The 16842-nt window shown below is 53.6% G+C and overlaps 3 protein-coding genes across 3 annotated transcripts; 2 read left to right on the plus strand and 1 right to left on the minus strand.

Annotated features, from left to right (window-relative positions):
- Positions 1–1062: 1062 nt before the first annotated feature.
- Positions 1063–4985, minus strand: B0T26DRAFT_745884 (uncharacterized protein; the record flags this gene model as incomplete). Its single annotated transcript, XM_060444627.1, has 4 exons — positions 1063–3744; positions 3807–4124; positions 4184–4875; positions 4952–4985. 4 exons carry the CDS (start codon positions 4983–4985, stop codon positions 1063–1065), a joined length of 3726 nt encoding a protein of 1241 aa, XP_060302781.1.
- Positions 4986–11201: 6216 nt separating this feature from the next.
- B0T26DRAFT_632117 (uncharacterized protein) lies at positions 11202–15376 on the plus strand (the record flags this gene model as incomplete). Its single annotated transcript, XM_060436419.1, has 5 exons — positions 11202–11346; positions 11419–11576; positions 11633–13166; positions 13278–13490; positions 13650–15376. 5 exons carry the CDS (start codon positions 11202–11204, stop codon positions 15374–15376), a joined length of 3777 nt encoding a protein of 1258 aa, XP_060302782.1.
- An 83-nt stretch (positions 15377–15459) lies between these two features.
- Positions 15460–16158, plus strand: B0T26DRAFT_44291 (uncharacterized protein). The gene has a single exon (XM_060435056.1). It carries the CDS (start codon positions 15544–15546, stop codon positions 16081–16083), a length of 540 nt encoding a protein of 179 aa, XP_060302783.1. The 5' UTR covers positions 15460–15543; the 3' UTR covers positions 16084–16158.
- The last annotated feature ends 684 nt before the right edge of the window (positions 16159–16842 follow it).

The following is a 16842-nucleotide window of genomic DNA, read 5'->3' on the forward strand; positions in this document are numbered from 1 at the left end:
ACCATAGAAGGTAGGGTACGGTGAGGTAAGGTGACGGGAGAAATGACTCAGTGGGCCAGGTAGGTGGGTATCAAGGCGAGGGACGAGATGTAAAGTGTCGCACGGTGAGGTATACGAGTCATGTAGAAAAATAAATAATATATTTGGAGTCAAGGTATTGGAACAACAGACGCTGAGACTTTGAGGCAGGATTAATAGTTGTGAAAATACGAGAGCATGGAATTACCACTTCTGAGTTTTTAGGTCCTTTTCAGTCGGAAACAAGAAAACTAATATCTTGGCTGTCTGGTATAAATTATTCTTTGCCAATGAAATATTGTGTTGGACTCTCCATTCGCGGTAGTACATTATGACAGAGAGCAACCTCCTATTCGTCTAAATGAATATTATACCTAGGTAGGCGACCACCAATCTTCAAACGGTATACGATATATAGGTTTTTAATATTGTTTGTCTAGTAGAGTCTGACACTTGATTATTTACGACCCAGCCGAGCTCCCATGTTATATATGTCGCCTATCCGGCAGGCAGCCCGATCAACCTCCTAGCAGAGAATCGTAAAGGGGGTGGTTTGTGATCTTTCTTCCCCTCCCCGTGGATGATTCGTCCCGTCCAAGGGAAATCACCAGAACCCCGTTTCTCTTTTGACTTCTGCTTTATATTGTTCAGATATTCAAGGCCAAAACCAACCCCAGAGCTGTACCGCAAACGCCATAAACCCCAAGCCAATGAATAGGGATATATTGTTTCACTTCCTCCGTTGCGCATTAAACCACGCCATTACACCCGAGGTAGGAAAATTAAAAAGGGACGAGGAGAGACCAAAGCCAAACATCAAAAGATAAATCCGTGAAACATCAAAGGACAGCCAACCAGAGGCTCTTATTCGTCGCTAGGGTGTGTTGTATTAGACGCAACCTCACCGGTAGAGACAGAACACATCAAGAAACAAAAAGGATACCAGATTGAAACTTCTCAGGAGACACAATACGACGAAAATCGAAAAGAAAAGGGGCTGGGACTATAGATCCAGGTACGATAGATGATCAATAAGATACTGGGTCAGCCTCGTCTGGCGCCCCTCAACAAATCGATGGTGCTCGGAGAGGCGTGTCGGAAGGTTGCCACAGTGCGACCACCAGTCAAATATGACGTCCAGGCGTCATGGGTAGTTGACTGGTCGCTTGGACCGCCGGCTGGACTATTTCTTCGAGTCTTCGAGACCAGAGCTCGGCACGCCTCCTGCCTCATCCGTTCAAAAATGCTCGAACGCTCCCTCTCGCGCTCGATATTGAGCTCCCGCTCATCAACATCATGGTTGGCTTCGTCTAACTTGAGATCGTGCTCGGTCCGGTTACGTATCTTCTTCTCCGCCCTTATGCACATTTCGTCGAGCTTCTTGGCAATGGCTTGTGGGACCAGGATCGGTCTGGATGAATCGCCTTGCGAGGGCCGCCTATCCGCACTCGCTCCCCAATCACACCGGAAAGTGAGCTCTGTCCTATACGATGCGTCGATGGTTTGCCAAACAACTACCCGGTCTTGGTCGTGAAGCCGGAACCAGTAGGTACAAGGCCCAGCCGCGTATTTGCAGTTATCCGAGGGCAAATGCACCCCATTGACGTAGATGCCCTTGGTTGCCTTTGTTGATATGTAGAAGTGAAACGGCTCCTCACTTGTGTCGCGGTTGTGATTCCAGGGGCGGATATTCTTTGATGGTTCGTAGTCCGGCCTCCAAAGCAAAATCTTGAAAGCATACTTGGGTACTTTGGCCTCGTTCTTGAGTGGGTATGGTTGAACATTGTCGGATGCCCTGCCCCACGAAACCATTGACTCGGTGATCAAGATAGATATGTCGGCAACAGCCGATGCTGAAGAAGATTGCAGACAGGCGACGGCAGGCTTCCCCCGAGTATCTGGCTGTAACGGCATCGCAAAACATGCTCCTTGGTCTTGTGTGTCGGGAATGTCTTGCGACGCCAATTCGCCACTGGCGGTGGACGGTACCGTGCCACCATCACCTGACGCTCGGCCTCCGCTCGTGACACCCTCACAGTGGGTCGCTGGGAAGTACTTCACTGCCAAGTCCCAGAAGGGACTCTTTCCAGGTCCAAACTCTTCACCCCGGCTTACCGCCGCTGCTTTGAACGCGTCGAGCTGGAGCTGCGTCATTTCTGGGTACATCAGATGCCATGTACTCTTGTCTGCTGCTAACCAGTACGTGGATTTGTGAACAGGGCTGTCGATCTGGCGGCCAGACAGAGCCCGAGCAACCGGAGGGACCAAGGCAAGCAGCTCATAGTCACTCTCGTCGGCGGTGTTGCTAGAAACAACATCGACTGAGCCCTCAGACCGAAGCCTCTTGAGAACACGCCGGTCTCGCAACGTAAGCGCTTCAGCCTCGTCCGTAGCGTCGAAGGACGGCTTCCGCTTGCTCGTATTCATATCACTAGTATGGGAGCGGAGAAGTGAGCCTCCACGAGATTTCATATTGAGATGCTCGAGAATCGACTCGGTCCCGCCCAAGCTCTGCGACGCCACATCAAACGTCATGTTGTTCAGTGCGTTAACCGACCTGCTTTCGCCTAAAGATATCGATGCTCGTGGATTTCCTGGGTGCGGCTGTGAGGTCTGAGATTTCTGCCGAGGCGTCGAGCTGTCCTCCGACTCAAAGCTGTCACGTATCTCAAGCTGGCTACCCAGTATCTCAGTCGAGGCAAAACTCGTCATCGGGAGCGGGAGGTTTAATCGATCGACGGGAATCACACCCGAGCTTCCAAGGGCTGAGACATTGACTTCGCCAAAAAGCCGCTGCGGCTGGTTCCCGGGCCCAAAGGTATAGTTTTCCTTTTCAGACTCGTAGCCGCTGAATTGGTTCTCGTCATTGACAGTTTCATCGTCGTCAACAATTTCGTCGTCGCTGCCCGGAGCAAGCCCGACACCGTGGCCATCGTCTTGCCTTTCCGCTAAGCTCAACTGGGAGGCCTCAATATGTAGTTCCTCGTCAGAAATCTCATCGTATGACTGCGAGGCATTGAGCTGAGGACCAGCGCCAGAACCGCCAACCCAGCGATGGGCTTGGAGAGACTCTACTGTAGCTCGCGTCTCCGGTCTCCGGTCAAGCATCCGAGACAAAAAGTCGATGCCATCAGCAGAGACATTGGCCTGGATGAGAGGCGACACATCCAGAGGCTTGGTCATGATTTGGTGAAGGAGCTCCGAGTGGCCGGCGCCATTTTTAGCCGGAAAAGGCGGCTTCTTGGTCAGAACATAAAAGAGGACGCCGCCCAAAGACCAGATGTCAACAGCCTGGTCATACCTTTGACGCACAGGCGGGCGATGATGTCGGTTCCGGGGTTGCCGATGGCCATATTCATCGTAATCGGCAAACTCGGAGTACACCTCGGGAGCGCAATAGAGCAGGGTACCGCAAAACGTCCTCAGGAACGTCTCCTCGTTATCAATCATTTTTGATAGCCCGAAATCGGTGAGCTTGACGACCAAGGGGTATCGAGAGCTGACAAGAATATTGTCTGGCTTTACATCACGATGAGTAATATTCATTTTATGCAGGTAGTCGAGAGAATCGAGCAGCTGCTTAGCCATGGACTGGGTTTCGATCTCGGATAGCGGCCCGTTATCGGATATCAGCTTTCCCAGATCTCCTCCTGCGATGAACTCCATAATTATGATGAAGAGCCTATCGTCCCAGTCGAGGTGCTCAACGTATTTCACAATGTGTGGCTACGGAGTATGTGAGTAAGATGACTAAAAAGACCGACGTTAAGAAGGGTATGGTGGCTTACATGCTCAACTTTCTGCATGATTTTCATCTCGTTTTCAACCTTCTGGTCAAGGACGCCGTTTTTCATGAAATTGCGCTTGTCGAGCTCCTTGGCTGCGTACGGGTTCCCATTGAACTTTGATGTGACCTTGTATACGGTAGCAAAAGCGCCCTTGCCGATCTCACCTACACGATTGTACTTGTCAGACCCAGCCCACGCTTTTTGGAGCCCATCCAAGTGGCTGGGGCCTGGCGTCGCTTTAATGTTAACTTGGTGGTTGACACCTTCGGCCCACGGCGTTGCCGCGCCCCTCTGCGGAAGAGGCCTGAAGATGTCGACCTGCTCAATCCGTCAGCAAAAATCCGCGCCTTGGCTTGTCCTGCGGTTTGGGAACTTACGTGTCCCCCGGGGCCTGGAACGATAGTAGCGTTCACATCACGCACCAGGGACGCTCGTCGGTTCATATAGTTTTGAAGATTTCGCTTGTAGTCCTCGCGGACCTTGCCCTCGAGGAGTGGGACTCGTACAAGGAACACGAGGTCGTTGCTGCTGTCGTGCATGAGGACTTTGATCTTGGAGCCGCTGACAAGTGTACGCTTCGCTTCGTGGGAAATGGCCGTCTTCGCCTTGAGGAGATTATCGTCGACTATGGTTCCATTCGTAGACTGGTCCTCCAACATCAAGACGGAAAATTCATTAAAGTATATCCGGAAGTGGATGTTGCTTAGTCGACGTAAGGGGTCATCTGTCAAGCAGATATCGCAACGACCCGGATTTCGTCCGAATGTGAAGCCCTGCAAGGGGCTCTTGACTTGGGACGAAAACCTCAGCGCAATATGGTACTCCCCAACATCCTGGGGCGCGAGGCTGAAGTTGCTGGCGTCGTCTTCGAGCTCGTAATTCACGTCGATCTGAGCAGCGTCGTTCCGTCCTATTATATGAGGCGAGTTCCCGACAGCGTTCTTTTTCACTTCGCGCCTTGCAGCCGTCGAGTAAGGCACGAGAAGGCAGATTATATCGGATATTTCCTCGTCCGAGAATCCGGAATTTTGCTCGCCTAATCGTCGGGGGTCTAGCACGTTCTGCGTCGCTGCAGCACAACAAGGTCAGCGATTTGAGGCTCCGCTAGAAATTCGGCCAGACCTGAAGCAAAGAAACGGGCATACCCTGTGTAGGCTGGGAATCGTCGTATGAATCCATTGGGAGGATTGAAGGGGTGGGCTTGCGCCTCTAGGCCCCGGAAGTGGACCTCCAAAGCGACGAATGTAGTCAATTGTTCAAGCTCGGCCACCGTGAATGGCGGCGGCGTGGCGTGGTGGGGAACAAGCGTGGGCAAAGCGGCGGCGGTGGCCGATTTTCATGAGAGCGGGGGCAAAATGGAGCGGATTGCCAGCGATGCAGTTGTCTCCTTTTTCGTCGTTGTAGAGAAACAACAGGAGGTGAAGCGAGGCGGAGTCGATCGGAAAGTGCTGCCCTGTTGAGTGAGGTGGAGGGGGCGGCTGCTATAGTGGTCCGCGAACAGCGAAACGGAAGCCTTCCCGGCAACGGTCGACGACCGTCTCAAGCGCGTTGACCCATGCAAGGCGAAGGCGAAAAATCCAATGCACGCCCAACTTTCAGATGAAAGAATTTCAGTCCCGCAGCCCCTTTCGTCGCGTGCGAAATACTCATACCCGTAGGCAGCGTTCAGGAGCGGTAGGTGCAAAGCGCAAGTGCGAGGAGTGCACTTGAGACTTTGATGCTGTAGAGGGGCATCACATAGAGACTCGACCGAGTCGCCCAAAATTGCGAGGCCGGCAGGTACTAAGCACGCGCTGGGGCCGCAGGGACGCGCCACGAGGAGTGCCGTTGTTCTGGAGCCCTGACAAATGGATACTGGCAGGCTTGAGTGGCTGCTCTTCCCTCGGTTCGGCTGTTATTCCCACTGGCGCTAATCATTCCTCAGGGTCGTGAGTCCCAGGCTGACGGGTCTACCTGCCTAGGGGCTGGGGACTTGGATGGTTGCACCTGACGCCGCGCTCCCCACCCCCAGCCTTCCCACACTTGCTCAATCCCGGTTCGACCAGCTCTGTTTCATGGTTTCCATATCCGAGGAAGGTATGTATGGGTATCCGCGACGTTGAAGACTCGCTGCAAGCCCCAGGCTGTATTCGCGCGACCTGCTTCTCCTTCTTCAAGCTGTGTGTAGGGAGACCCGAGACGAAGAAGAGCTTTTCCATTTTGGGACAGGCTTCGGCGAGTGATGACGGAACGATTGCTGTGACAAGACACGTCGTTGGTTACTTCAAACATGGGCTTCCCCCAAAACCAGGAGTTTGAGAGGAAAAAGAAAAAAATAGTGGGGGGAGGATTGGTGATGAGGGTGGTTATTCTGGCCGGTATTGAGCGAGCCCGCTTGATAGTGTCTTTTTTCTGTCTGCGCGGATAGGCGTGGCAGTGGGAGATGCTAGCTGAGAATTCCGAAAATGCAGATAGGCTTAAGGCGACTCAAGAAACCGAAGACAACAAACTCGCGCCGGGATTCAGGAACTCTTGCTGCTGGCGTGGGCTCTTTTCATCTGACGGATTATTCAGTTACGTTACTTTCCTCAGCCCTCACACCTACTAACACGTGTGTTCCGTACTCCCTATTCAGTACTGGTTCGGGATTTATTGGTGATAGTCCTTTTGGAGGCATGTGCAAAGGTACTTTGCATTGGTAGGCTCTCACGCCCCGTTACATCAGATTCTCTATTTCATAGGTATTTGCCCACTGAAGAAATACACAATACATTCTCGGATGTGGATTGACGAATGATCGATCCATGGATGCCTTAGCAGTATTGAACCTGGTAGGCCCTCGGAGGCAGGTCTGGTCGTACGTACAGTTTAGTGCCCAAGTAGATAGATGAACCTGCCTAGTGGGAAAATACACTGAGAATTTCGTACCCCAATCACAGGCAAACATCATCTGCAGCAAATGTTGATGTTGTTCCGAACGAGGAAAGCCGAGCTCTTGAGTCTAACCATCTCCAAGGAAAAGAACTGTCTCTTTCCCGTCTCTCACTCTGTCGTCCTCAGCCCAGGGATGACGTCCGTCGCTGCGCCTGCTAGGCGGGTTCAACAGGCACTCCTGCACATCAGAGCTGAATGTGTGGCCACAAGTGTTTGTGGGTCGGTATAGGGCTGCTGGGGAATGCCTTGGTACGGCCGTACATCAAGGACTAGGGACATGCTCTTTCTAGAAAGGAAAATGTGTTTCTATCACATTTTTATACTTACCTTGGGAAACGTGGGTACGGGAAGGTAATTTACGTCCACACGTGTAGACCGACCGAGTATGGACCTAGTCAAATGTGTGTCATGGGACAAAACAAAGTCATTGCCCGACCGCCCACAAGTAGAAACGCCGTCTAGCTGTCTCGCCGGCGAGCCATGTGAGCCAGAATGCTAGTCACGCTTGAATAAGGAAGAAAAGAAGTGCATCTCCACAAGCGGTATTCCAAAACGGAGTTCCCGTAGCCACTAGTGTCATATATGTACCTGTCTTGCGCCGGTGCGGTGCGCTGTGGTTCTCTGCTGCAGACAGGATTTCCATCACTGGCGCTGCTTGCTTGACAGGCGATGACGTAACGCAATGGAAGCCAAGCTCCGACTTGACTCCAGAACTAAAACTAGCAGAGATCGCCAAGACTTTTCTTGCTTGACCCAATGTGAAGTTGCACGCCGCATTCCCGTTCATAGGTAGGTACTTATCAACTCTCCCGAAGTCAATGAACTTCTGCATTCCACCCCTGCCCTGATCCGGCATGCCCTTAATCGTACGAGCACAAGAGAAACAAGTATTCCTAGCTTGGCCTCCCCAGCCGGGTGGATGCTACCATGTACCTTGGGCTCTGTAGCGAGCTGTCTTATAATTTTTCGGCTTTGGCAACTGGGTGCTTACATATCTGAGTATCATCCAAGATGGGCGCAGCAATAAGGCCAAGAGAGGACGCGTAAGGTAACTTAATTTTGGAGCTGTTCACCCGGATACGAACGGGTACCTATGGAGTATCCGTATCACGTTATACTGTAACCGCCTCGAAGACAGTAAATTTGTGGAAGTCCCAGCCGCCGCAAAGAAAGCCCTTGTCTCATGGTCTCTTGAGACGGACCAGAGCTCGTATCGCCTCTTGACCACGTACTGCGTAGACACTTTGGTGCTTAGCGGCCTGCTCATGATTTCGGTGTCTAGCACCCGTAAGCAAGCCCTGTTTTCTCGAGGTTTCATGTTCTGGCAAGTGCTGCCGTGTCTGTGGTGCTGGATAAAGCACGGTTTCCAGCATTCCAGCCCCGATTTAAGGCGGGTGTTGAAATTCCTGTTGGTTGGCGGCGGCGGCTTTTTGGGCGATTGGCGAACTCCAGGTGCAGATTCCGTGTTCCGCCATCCGAGTACAGGGAGCTGTAATCCTTCCTGGCCAATCACTAGTTCAGCGCAATGACGAAGCTGTGTGGCAGGGCTAGCCTCCCGCCCTCCCCAGTTCTTCGTTGATGGCCTCCTCTTTCAGGTAGGTTCTCCTTGCTTTGTTGCGGCCCTCCACTTGCGGCCTCCGAAACCGACTGCGCCTGCTACTGAAAGCGCTTGACTGCGTGCACTGCTGATAGGACGGAATTGAATCCATCCATGGGTGGCATGCAAACAACGATGATGTCTTGTGGGTGTCAAGCCGCCACGGCTGCATCTCTGGCCAGGGGGGCGGATGGTAAGCTGCTTGATGATCTTGCTGATCTCGTCCATACTCTCCAATCCCTAAATGTTTGCTTGCGTAGTACTTGGCAAGAAGGAAAAGATTATCGCAAATAACCCGGCTACAAAAGACCTTTCATAGGTATTTTTTTTAGAGAATAGATATGCCTCTAGGTTCTAAAATGGGGATTCTTATACCTATTACCTCCCTCGGCGAAGAACAATTGAGGTTTAGGTGTAAAGTATTCAGACCTGAGAAAGTCCCCCGCTAGCAAACATCCAGGGACAGGATCGTAGAGACATAGATGCCTGCTCGTTACATAGCAGACCCTTTTACCAACCTATCACAGTACTAACCTAACGCGCGTACTGCATGCTGTCTTAACGAGGACTTCCTATTCGAACGATCAAAAGCCACGTCGACGCCTTTTGAAATCAAAGAAAAGCCGCATGGCGCTCGCAGGCGGAAACCACGCTACCTAAGAAACCGCAACGAACCTAGAATGAGGTGCCTTCATACCTCGACTGGTGTACATACAATGCAAATACCTTACCTATCAATGTGCGAAACTTCCGTCCATAGTACTGTATATACATGCAATACAGCACGTACTGTATGTAATCCTTCCCCGAACAAGGAAGGCTGCCCTGCCAGCGCTTGTCCTTCCGATCTCTCCGGAGCTTGGCTTCTTGACGACTCGGAGAGCTCGGGTCAAATCATATCCCGGCCTGAGACCTCAAGAAGTGTTAAACACGAGTCAACGCCTCTCTTTCACTTGGACTGCCTGCGGCGTAGTTTTATGTTGCTCATTCCTCTGGGCACTTTGTACATTGGAAGTCTGAGTCTTCTTCCTCTCCTCCCGACCTCGACCTGAATTTAGACTTTAGTCTTGTTCTTGCAATTCATCCCGCTGCCAGCCTTCCACTCCGGACACCACCAAGCAGCCGATTGGACACCGACCCCCAGGCTCTAGTTCTAGGCCCTCCAGACCCACAGTGGTTTCGGTGCGTTCGCTGAGGCGACCCAGCAACCAGAAACGGAAGCCAGGACGGCCTGGCCTCCTAGTAAATATCACCGAGGTGGAAGAAAAGTCGAACCTGACAGGAATCCCAAAAACCAGGAGGGCAACACTGCCGGGAACCATCTGGAATCACACGAGCCCCCCAGACGGAAATCGGACATGCGCTGCACCAGTTGCTAAGAATTCGAGTCACGACCTAAGCTCCGAGAGCTAGCAAATGTCAACGTGATCGATCCATCGCCAGGTCGCCAGTACGCCAAGTGGGCAGGCGCTATCTTTTCTCGCTCGTCAGGGAAACTCGAGTTTTGCAGCCTCGGCCAAGCCGGTCCTGCGGTGCAGCGATTCTCAACCTCGTTCTAGGTTCCCCCGTCAAACACCCTGCCTACCTGACCTTGTTAGGTACTATTGCCAACCTGAGAAATCTCACCAGTATTGTAGTTCCGTCGGAACGGACGTCCATGCGATTTAATCACCTCAGTGCCATCGATGCAGGCGAAGGAACTCGGTTAGAGTTGTAAGGCAGCTGTTCGGATTACTTTCGGAACCATTTCAGCTCTCGTCAAAACCTGGGCACCCCGCCGCCCTGCACCTGGACCTTATAGAACCCCAACGTTCCATTCCGCCTTGACGACGGGAGCACCTCCTTTGTCCAACCGTAGCGGCCTCCACCTGGCCGACTGCCTAACTAAGACGGCCTTTTTCATCAATGGAGCCTGCACCGACAAACAAGAAGTTATGACTTGAAAAATAAGCGTGGACCATTAATTTGTACCAAAATCAGGTTCCCGTCCAGCCACTGCTGACCTGCCAGGGGCATTGTGTCTTACCTTATTAGACCCCTTCCCCAGTTCCAGGTTGCGTGTTGACGTAGGAACGCTTGTCCTTCATCACTTGGTAATTTCTTGGAAACCGGACCTTGTGTTTTGTTGTTCAGGAGCACTCAGCAGCAGTGCAAGCGGCAAAATGGCTCGGAATCGAGGTATGTGTGCACCCCAAATTTCGTCTTGTTCAGCGGAGCGCACAGTCGCAACAGCGCATTACGTCCATCCCACAGGCGACCTCCTCCCGCGCCTTCCGGGTCCTAGGTTAGGTTGGTTATGTTCTCGAAGTCGGGCAAGCCAGCCCCGTACCTGGGCACCCCGCGAGCCCTTCCAGTTTATTATCGATGTTAGGTCCTATGGATGTTGGGTTCTTCCCCTCCATAGGCCGGCCCAGGCCCGGGCTTGCCTCCCAGGATGATCACGCCGCCCTGGCCGATTTTCGCCCGTTGGCCCCTCCCCGCGCCAATAACGACCCAAAACTCTTGGCCAGCTCTGCAATCTGGTGTTTCCAATTAATATTATGCTGATTGGTGTCGCGTCATTACAACTAGTCCGTTCGTTTATATCCCAGTTCTCGGCACCCCAGCGAGGCTCGAGGTCCCCGACACCCACATCATCGCCCACGAACGACCAACCTGTTCCCTCCACCAACTCTCGGTCCAAGCCGCCGCAACCCGATCTCCAGCCCGCCTCGCAAACTACCACGCCGCCTCAACTCGCCGACTTGCGCCAGCCATTGTCGGCCACCCCAACTTCCGCATCGCCCACAGAAGCCGAGCATGCCGCTAGGCCGCCCTCAATAAGCAACTCGCCCGTGTCGAGCAGTCCTACGGGCAGGCAAAGAAGCAATTCGCGCCCCTTGTCGATGGTGCAAACGTACCAGCCGCACATGATGGACGTCAACGAGGACACTCTGCCAGAGCTGCAACCAATCTTCACCTTCCTAAACAGCCATACCAACAAGCTGTACCAGGAAGGTTATTTCCTGAAGTTGGACGACCAAGATATCAGTACGCCGCCCCGCTATCTCTGCGCCGTTTGTCTTACCCTTTGGCTTGCTAACGCGACCGTTCTGTGTGTAGAGGGGAAGCCGAACCCGGATCGAACATGGACCGAGTGCTTCGCGCAGCTAGTCGGCACCGTTCTCTCCCTTTGGGACGCCGCTGAGCTGGACGCCGCTGGAGAAGACGGAGAAGTGCTGCCCAAGTTTATCAACCTTACAGATGCATCGATTAAAATGGTAACATCAGCATCTCCCCTTGTCGATGCACCTGTGATCTTCTAACCTGGCCGCAGATTGAATCGCTTCCGACGCGGACAAACGATGAGCAGCCTCTGCAGCATATCCTCAGTATCAGCACGGCTGGGCGTAATCGGTACCTGCTCCATTTTAACTCGCACCACTCGTTAATACAGTGGACAGCGGGAATACGACTGGCTATGTTCGAGCACCTGACACTTCAGGAAGCATACACAGGCGCTCTGATTGCAGGAAAGGGCAAAACCCTCAATAGCATCAATGTCATCATGGAGCGCGCCAGAATCCCGGTCCAGGAATGGGTCCGCGTAAGGTTCGGAGCCGGTGTGCCCTGGAGAAGATGCTGGTGTGTCATCGAGCCCCCAAGCGAGAAAGAGTATCAGAAGGCCCAGAAGGACTTCAAGAAGCGGTCACCTTATGACCGCTCTCACGCCCCTATATTAAAGGGCCAAATCAAATTCTACGACACGAGGAAAGATGCCGAAAAGAAGAAGAAGCACTCGCGTCCGATCGCGTCCATCACCGACTCGTACTCGGCATATGCCATTTACCCGCAGTCGAAGGCCCTCATTGATAGCTCGACGCTGCTGAAAATCGAAGGCAGCATTACGATACACTCGGACCCACCTTCGGCTACGGAGGGCTTCGTGTTTATTATGCCGGAGACTCATCCAATGGTGTCTGGATTTGAGATGCTCCTTCGGTTTATGTTCCCTACCTGGGATACGTTTGGTCTGTATGGCCGCCCCGGCCGTCTAGTTGCCAGCGTCCTTGACCCTCGCTCCTTGATGTTCGGCATGCCAAAGCACAAGAGATATGGTTATCTTGAGCTTTTGGACGTGAGCGGTTTGATTTTGACCGAGGGGAGCGCATCATGGTCAGAGCAAGAGTGGAGAAAAAAACTGAAAGAGTTGACAGGGCGCCGCATGACAGCGATGGAGGAGGGATCACGGAGTCAGAGCCGGAGCGCAAGCCGCAATAGCAAACGGCTGAGCTTTGGGACCCCAGCTTCGGCGGTTGGAAAGCCGCGTGTTGGCTTTGCAGAGGACGGCGGCTCTGTCAGATCCTCCCGGTCCTTGTCTTTGTCCAAGCCAGGTCCCCGAACCGATTCGGCCCCTCCCGACCCCAGCCGAGAACTGTCTACAATGGAGGGTCACTCTCGCCACTCGCGCAACATCTCTGACAGCCAGCTTGCCGAAGTATTGATCTCCCACGGCTTGGAAGGCCCTCCAGAAGCCCAGCCGTCCGCACCGCGGGGCTCCGACCGTGCCAAGACATTTGCCAGCGACTTGGCATCGACGCCTGAGCGGGTCAGCTCCGAAGATGAGAGGCCGGTACGATGCATGGCAGTTGTCGATAACCTTGAGGTGCAGCGCATGCAAACGCCAGAACCTGTCAATCCGCCCCCTGCATTTGCGCACAGCGCAGGGGCCCAACCGCAGCAGAAGCCATACCACTCTCCTGAGATGCGCAGAGCAAACAGTCGCCTGTCGAGCACAACATTGTCTCAACTGGCCAAAGCTGGCGGCCTGACCTCGGACATGTTCTCAGACGAGCCTGAAGATGGCGCAGGTCCAATGGACCCCCGCAATCCAGCAGCAGAGTCGCAAACGAACGCCAGCCTCGAAGGAACGAACGTCAGTCCTGACACGCCGCGTCAAGGTCTGGCGTCATCACCACCAGAGCAATCAGACCCGCGCGGTCCAGCGGTACAGCCACAAGCCAGCGCCGACCCCGTTGGAATGAATGCTAATTTCAATGGATCTCGTGAAGCTCTGACGCCGCCGACCAACACGTTCCCCCCCCTCAACTCACCGGTCCTTCCTCCGCCGCATATGATGCCCGCCCAACAACGGTCCAACTCCCCGCTTGTAGGCCATCCATCAGGTCCAAGCGGTGGTCCTTCTCCTTCATTCCGCCCAGGCCCTCATTCCGGCCTCCCTGTTGGCCGTGGCACCCCACCGATGATGAGCCCTCGTGGACCGCCTCCTTATGGTCGTGGTTTCCCCCCGGGACAGCCGAGGGATCCACGTATGGGCCCTCCACCCCCTCCAGGCCCGCCGGACGGTTATTCCCCGTATCAGCAGAGAGGACCACCCGGTCCTCGCCGCACACCTCCCCCTAACCAAGGCATGGCGCGCCCGCCGCCTCATATGCAGGGGCCGGTCTCGCCCGTCCACAGAAAGCCCCTTCCTCAGAGAACGACAAGTTTGCAACGCCCCACAGACAACCCAGTGTCCCCGATCTTTCCACAGCCTGTCAGCGGCATCGGGGGCTTTCCGCAGCAGGGTTTTGCTGGCAACGAACAGGCTCGGTTTCGCCCGTCTGAGAACGCTGCTTTACCACCAATCCCACCCCGCCACCCTACTCGTCAAAACAGTGAGAGAAGCGCGGCCAGCAGCAATTACGACGACGCTTCTTCTACGGCGAGTCCTGACTACGCAAGCACACGTCGGTCTACCGACACCCAAGAATCTGTGGACCGCCCCCGCGCTGGCGTCTTGAAGACGGTGGGAGACGATTCCGGGCCATCGGATGACTCCAAATCCGACTACAATATTCCAGACATCAATTTCGGACGTACCATTAACTATGGTGCCGCAAATATACCCGCGAACAAGGTTCCTGGCCTAACAAATGCCACTGCTAACGTTGCTCAGTCACAGCAGCCCGGCGTTTTATCGCCAGGGCGGAAGTCTCCCGGACCTGGACCTGCATATTCCCATTATCGCCAGGAGTCGGATGATACCATCCGTCGCACTGTCCCATGGCAGCCTGGCGCCACCATCGGCTCGGCATCGACCGATAACGTTGTTTCACCTGAACAATTTGTGCAGCAACGCGCAGCCGCTGCCACAGCTCCCTTGTTTTCACATCAGCGCACCCCGTCGGCCAACACATTGACCGACTTCAGGTCCGGAACTCCGAGCTCGCCTCCAAAACGACCTGGAAGTCAGTCGCATTCTCGACACAACTCTGCCGACCTACTCCAGTCTGGGCGTCCCAGCAGCCAAGGTACAATGGCTGCTCTGTCTAGCGGGGAAGCATCGTCTTATTTGTCTGCTCGTGAACAAGAGCATGTTGCGCGCGTCACGGGAAGCCCGCTGATTGCTTTCAGCGGGAACAAGGGTCCCGGACAACCGCAAGCAGGTCTTGTTGGTGCGATTGAAGCCAGGGAGCGCGAGAAAGCCCAGATGAGGCAAGGTATTGGCGGCCAAGCAGTGGCGCAGGCTATTGACCAGAGGCAACGGGAGCAAAACCAACAAGCGCAGCGAGCCGCGCAGGTAGCATATGCCCAGCAAGCCCAATATGTTGCGCAGCAAGGCTATGCCGGCCCGCAGATGCCGATACCTATGGGCATGATGAGCGGCGGAGCTCCTTCGGTATACGCGATGAGCAGTATGAGCCCACATGCCACGGGTCCGGGCTCTGTGATGATGAACGGCGGCATGAGCCCAGCGCGGCCGGCTTTTCAGCCAGGACCCGGTTATGGCTCTCCACAGCAGCGCCCGCAGATGATGAGTCCGCAAGGGCCATACAGCAATACCCCTCCAGTCGCACAAGCTGGAGGATGGAGCAAGCCCTATGTGCAGCAATCCCGGCCCCCGCCATTGGCATCTCCACCGATTATGGGTTCGCCGAGTATGAACATGAATGGGCAGCCGCAGGCGGTAGGATTTCAACCTCCACCACAGGGGCAGTTCACACCCACCGGGAGACCAGGGACGCCAGGGACGCCAGGGACGCCAGGTCGTGTGCAATTCCAAGGCCAGGCTTTCTAGAAGAAGATCAGGGTCAGGGACTTGACGAAGAAGTTTGAGCTGAACACAAGCGTGGATAGTAAGTGGCTTACTCCGGGAGGTCAAGCCGATGCGATGTCGGTCATGGGATGAGTTTAGGACATAAATACGGGGTAGATGAGGCGATAAATGAGCATAAATGAGCACGGATGAACGGCATGGAAACTTTTGTTTTGGACTATTGGCTGGATAGAGAGATTCAGTGGTGGACGAGAGTGGGGAACGTGACCATTACGTTGGATTTTTCTGTCTGTTTTGTTTTTCACTTCTCGTCTTATTCTTTTTGCATGGAAAATCATTGGCTGGATCGGGCGCGACCTTTGATCTTTGTATGGGTTCTCCATTGTTTTCCTCCTCGAGGATTGTCTTGCATAGCGCGAAAGCTGATATTTTTATCACAATGGGTTGCAGCACTTTGGGCGGCGAAATTGTGCTTTCTAGTTTTAGAAGGTGAGCATTTTTGTCCCTACCTATGTATCTATGCGTTCCTGCTCGCTACCGGGTTTGCCTGGGGGTTTGCAAAGTTCGTGAATGACGCTTATCATGCGATAGTCAAGCTGTGTCTTGACAGTTTACCGTACTCTGGTGTGGTGTTGCTCTATTCGGTATTCCGTACTTGTCACTTCTTTCGAAACGGTGCTAGTACGGTATATGGCATTTCTTCCCAACAGCTTGGCGGCGATAGATAACTTTCGGTGTTTTTGTTTTTTTGAGGGGTTCGTTGTCTAGACCCCCAATGCTTGGTACCTACCTTAGCTCCCCCCCCCCCCCACCCCCCCAAAAAAAAATAACGCGCACTGCAATCCTAATCTGCCCCACCCACACCAAAATAAACCCCCATTTCCTAGTATCTCAACACCACACATTCTAACTTTGCATCGCCATTCTAGCTCGAATTCTATTGCAAATTGAAGCTTTACAACGGCGCGATGGCTCCTCCACATACCATGACGCCAAAGGAGGCCAGAGTTCAAGGCGACTGCGATTTTCTCGACCGAAAAGGCATCAAATACAGCCATATGGACGTCTTTCGCTTTCACCGCATTGGCAAATCCGCTGGGTGGAAATATCTAAGGGAGCCCGGAGAACACGATGCTCGGACCTTTTATTCTACCTATCCAGATACCCGGGGCCGGAAAAAGAAGCTTTCTGCCGAGCATTTGGCTACGATTGAGAGCTTTATCGACAACAACGGCTTTGACGGACTTACCATCTCTTGGGCAGCTCTCCCTGCCGCAGCAGGTCTCGATATCGACATTTGTGGAGAGACAGTCAGGCAGGCCGTCAAGGATTTGAATCTTCGGATGTGTATTGCTTGCGAGAAAAAGTACACATCACCCCGACTCAAAGAAAGAAGGCTGAATTACGCCCGCACAATGCTCGAACGGTACCCCGATCCAAAAGACTGGTACCACATTAGATTCTCTGACGAAACGCACTTTGGTTGG

The sequence above is a fragment of the Lasiosphaeria miniovina genome, assembly GCF_030549165.1.
Source record: "Lasiosphaeria miniovina strain SMH2392-1A chromosome Unknown B0T26scaffold_1, whole genome shotgun sequence".
Taxonomy (NCBI): domain Eukaryota; kingdom Fungi; phylum Ascomycota; class Sordariomycetes; order Sordariales; family Lasiosphaeriaceae; genus Lasiosphaeria; species Lasiosphaeria miniovina.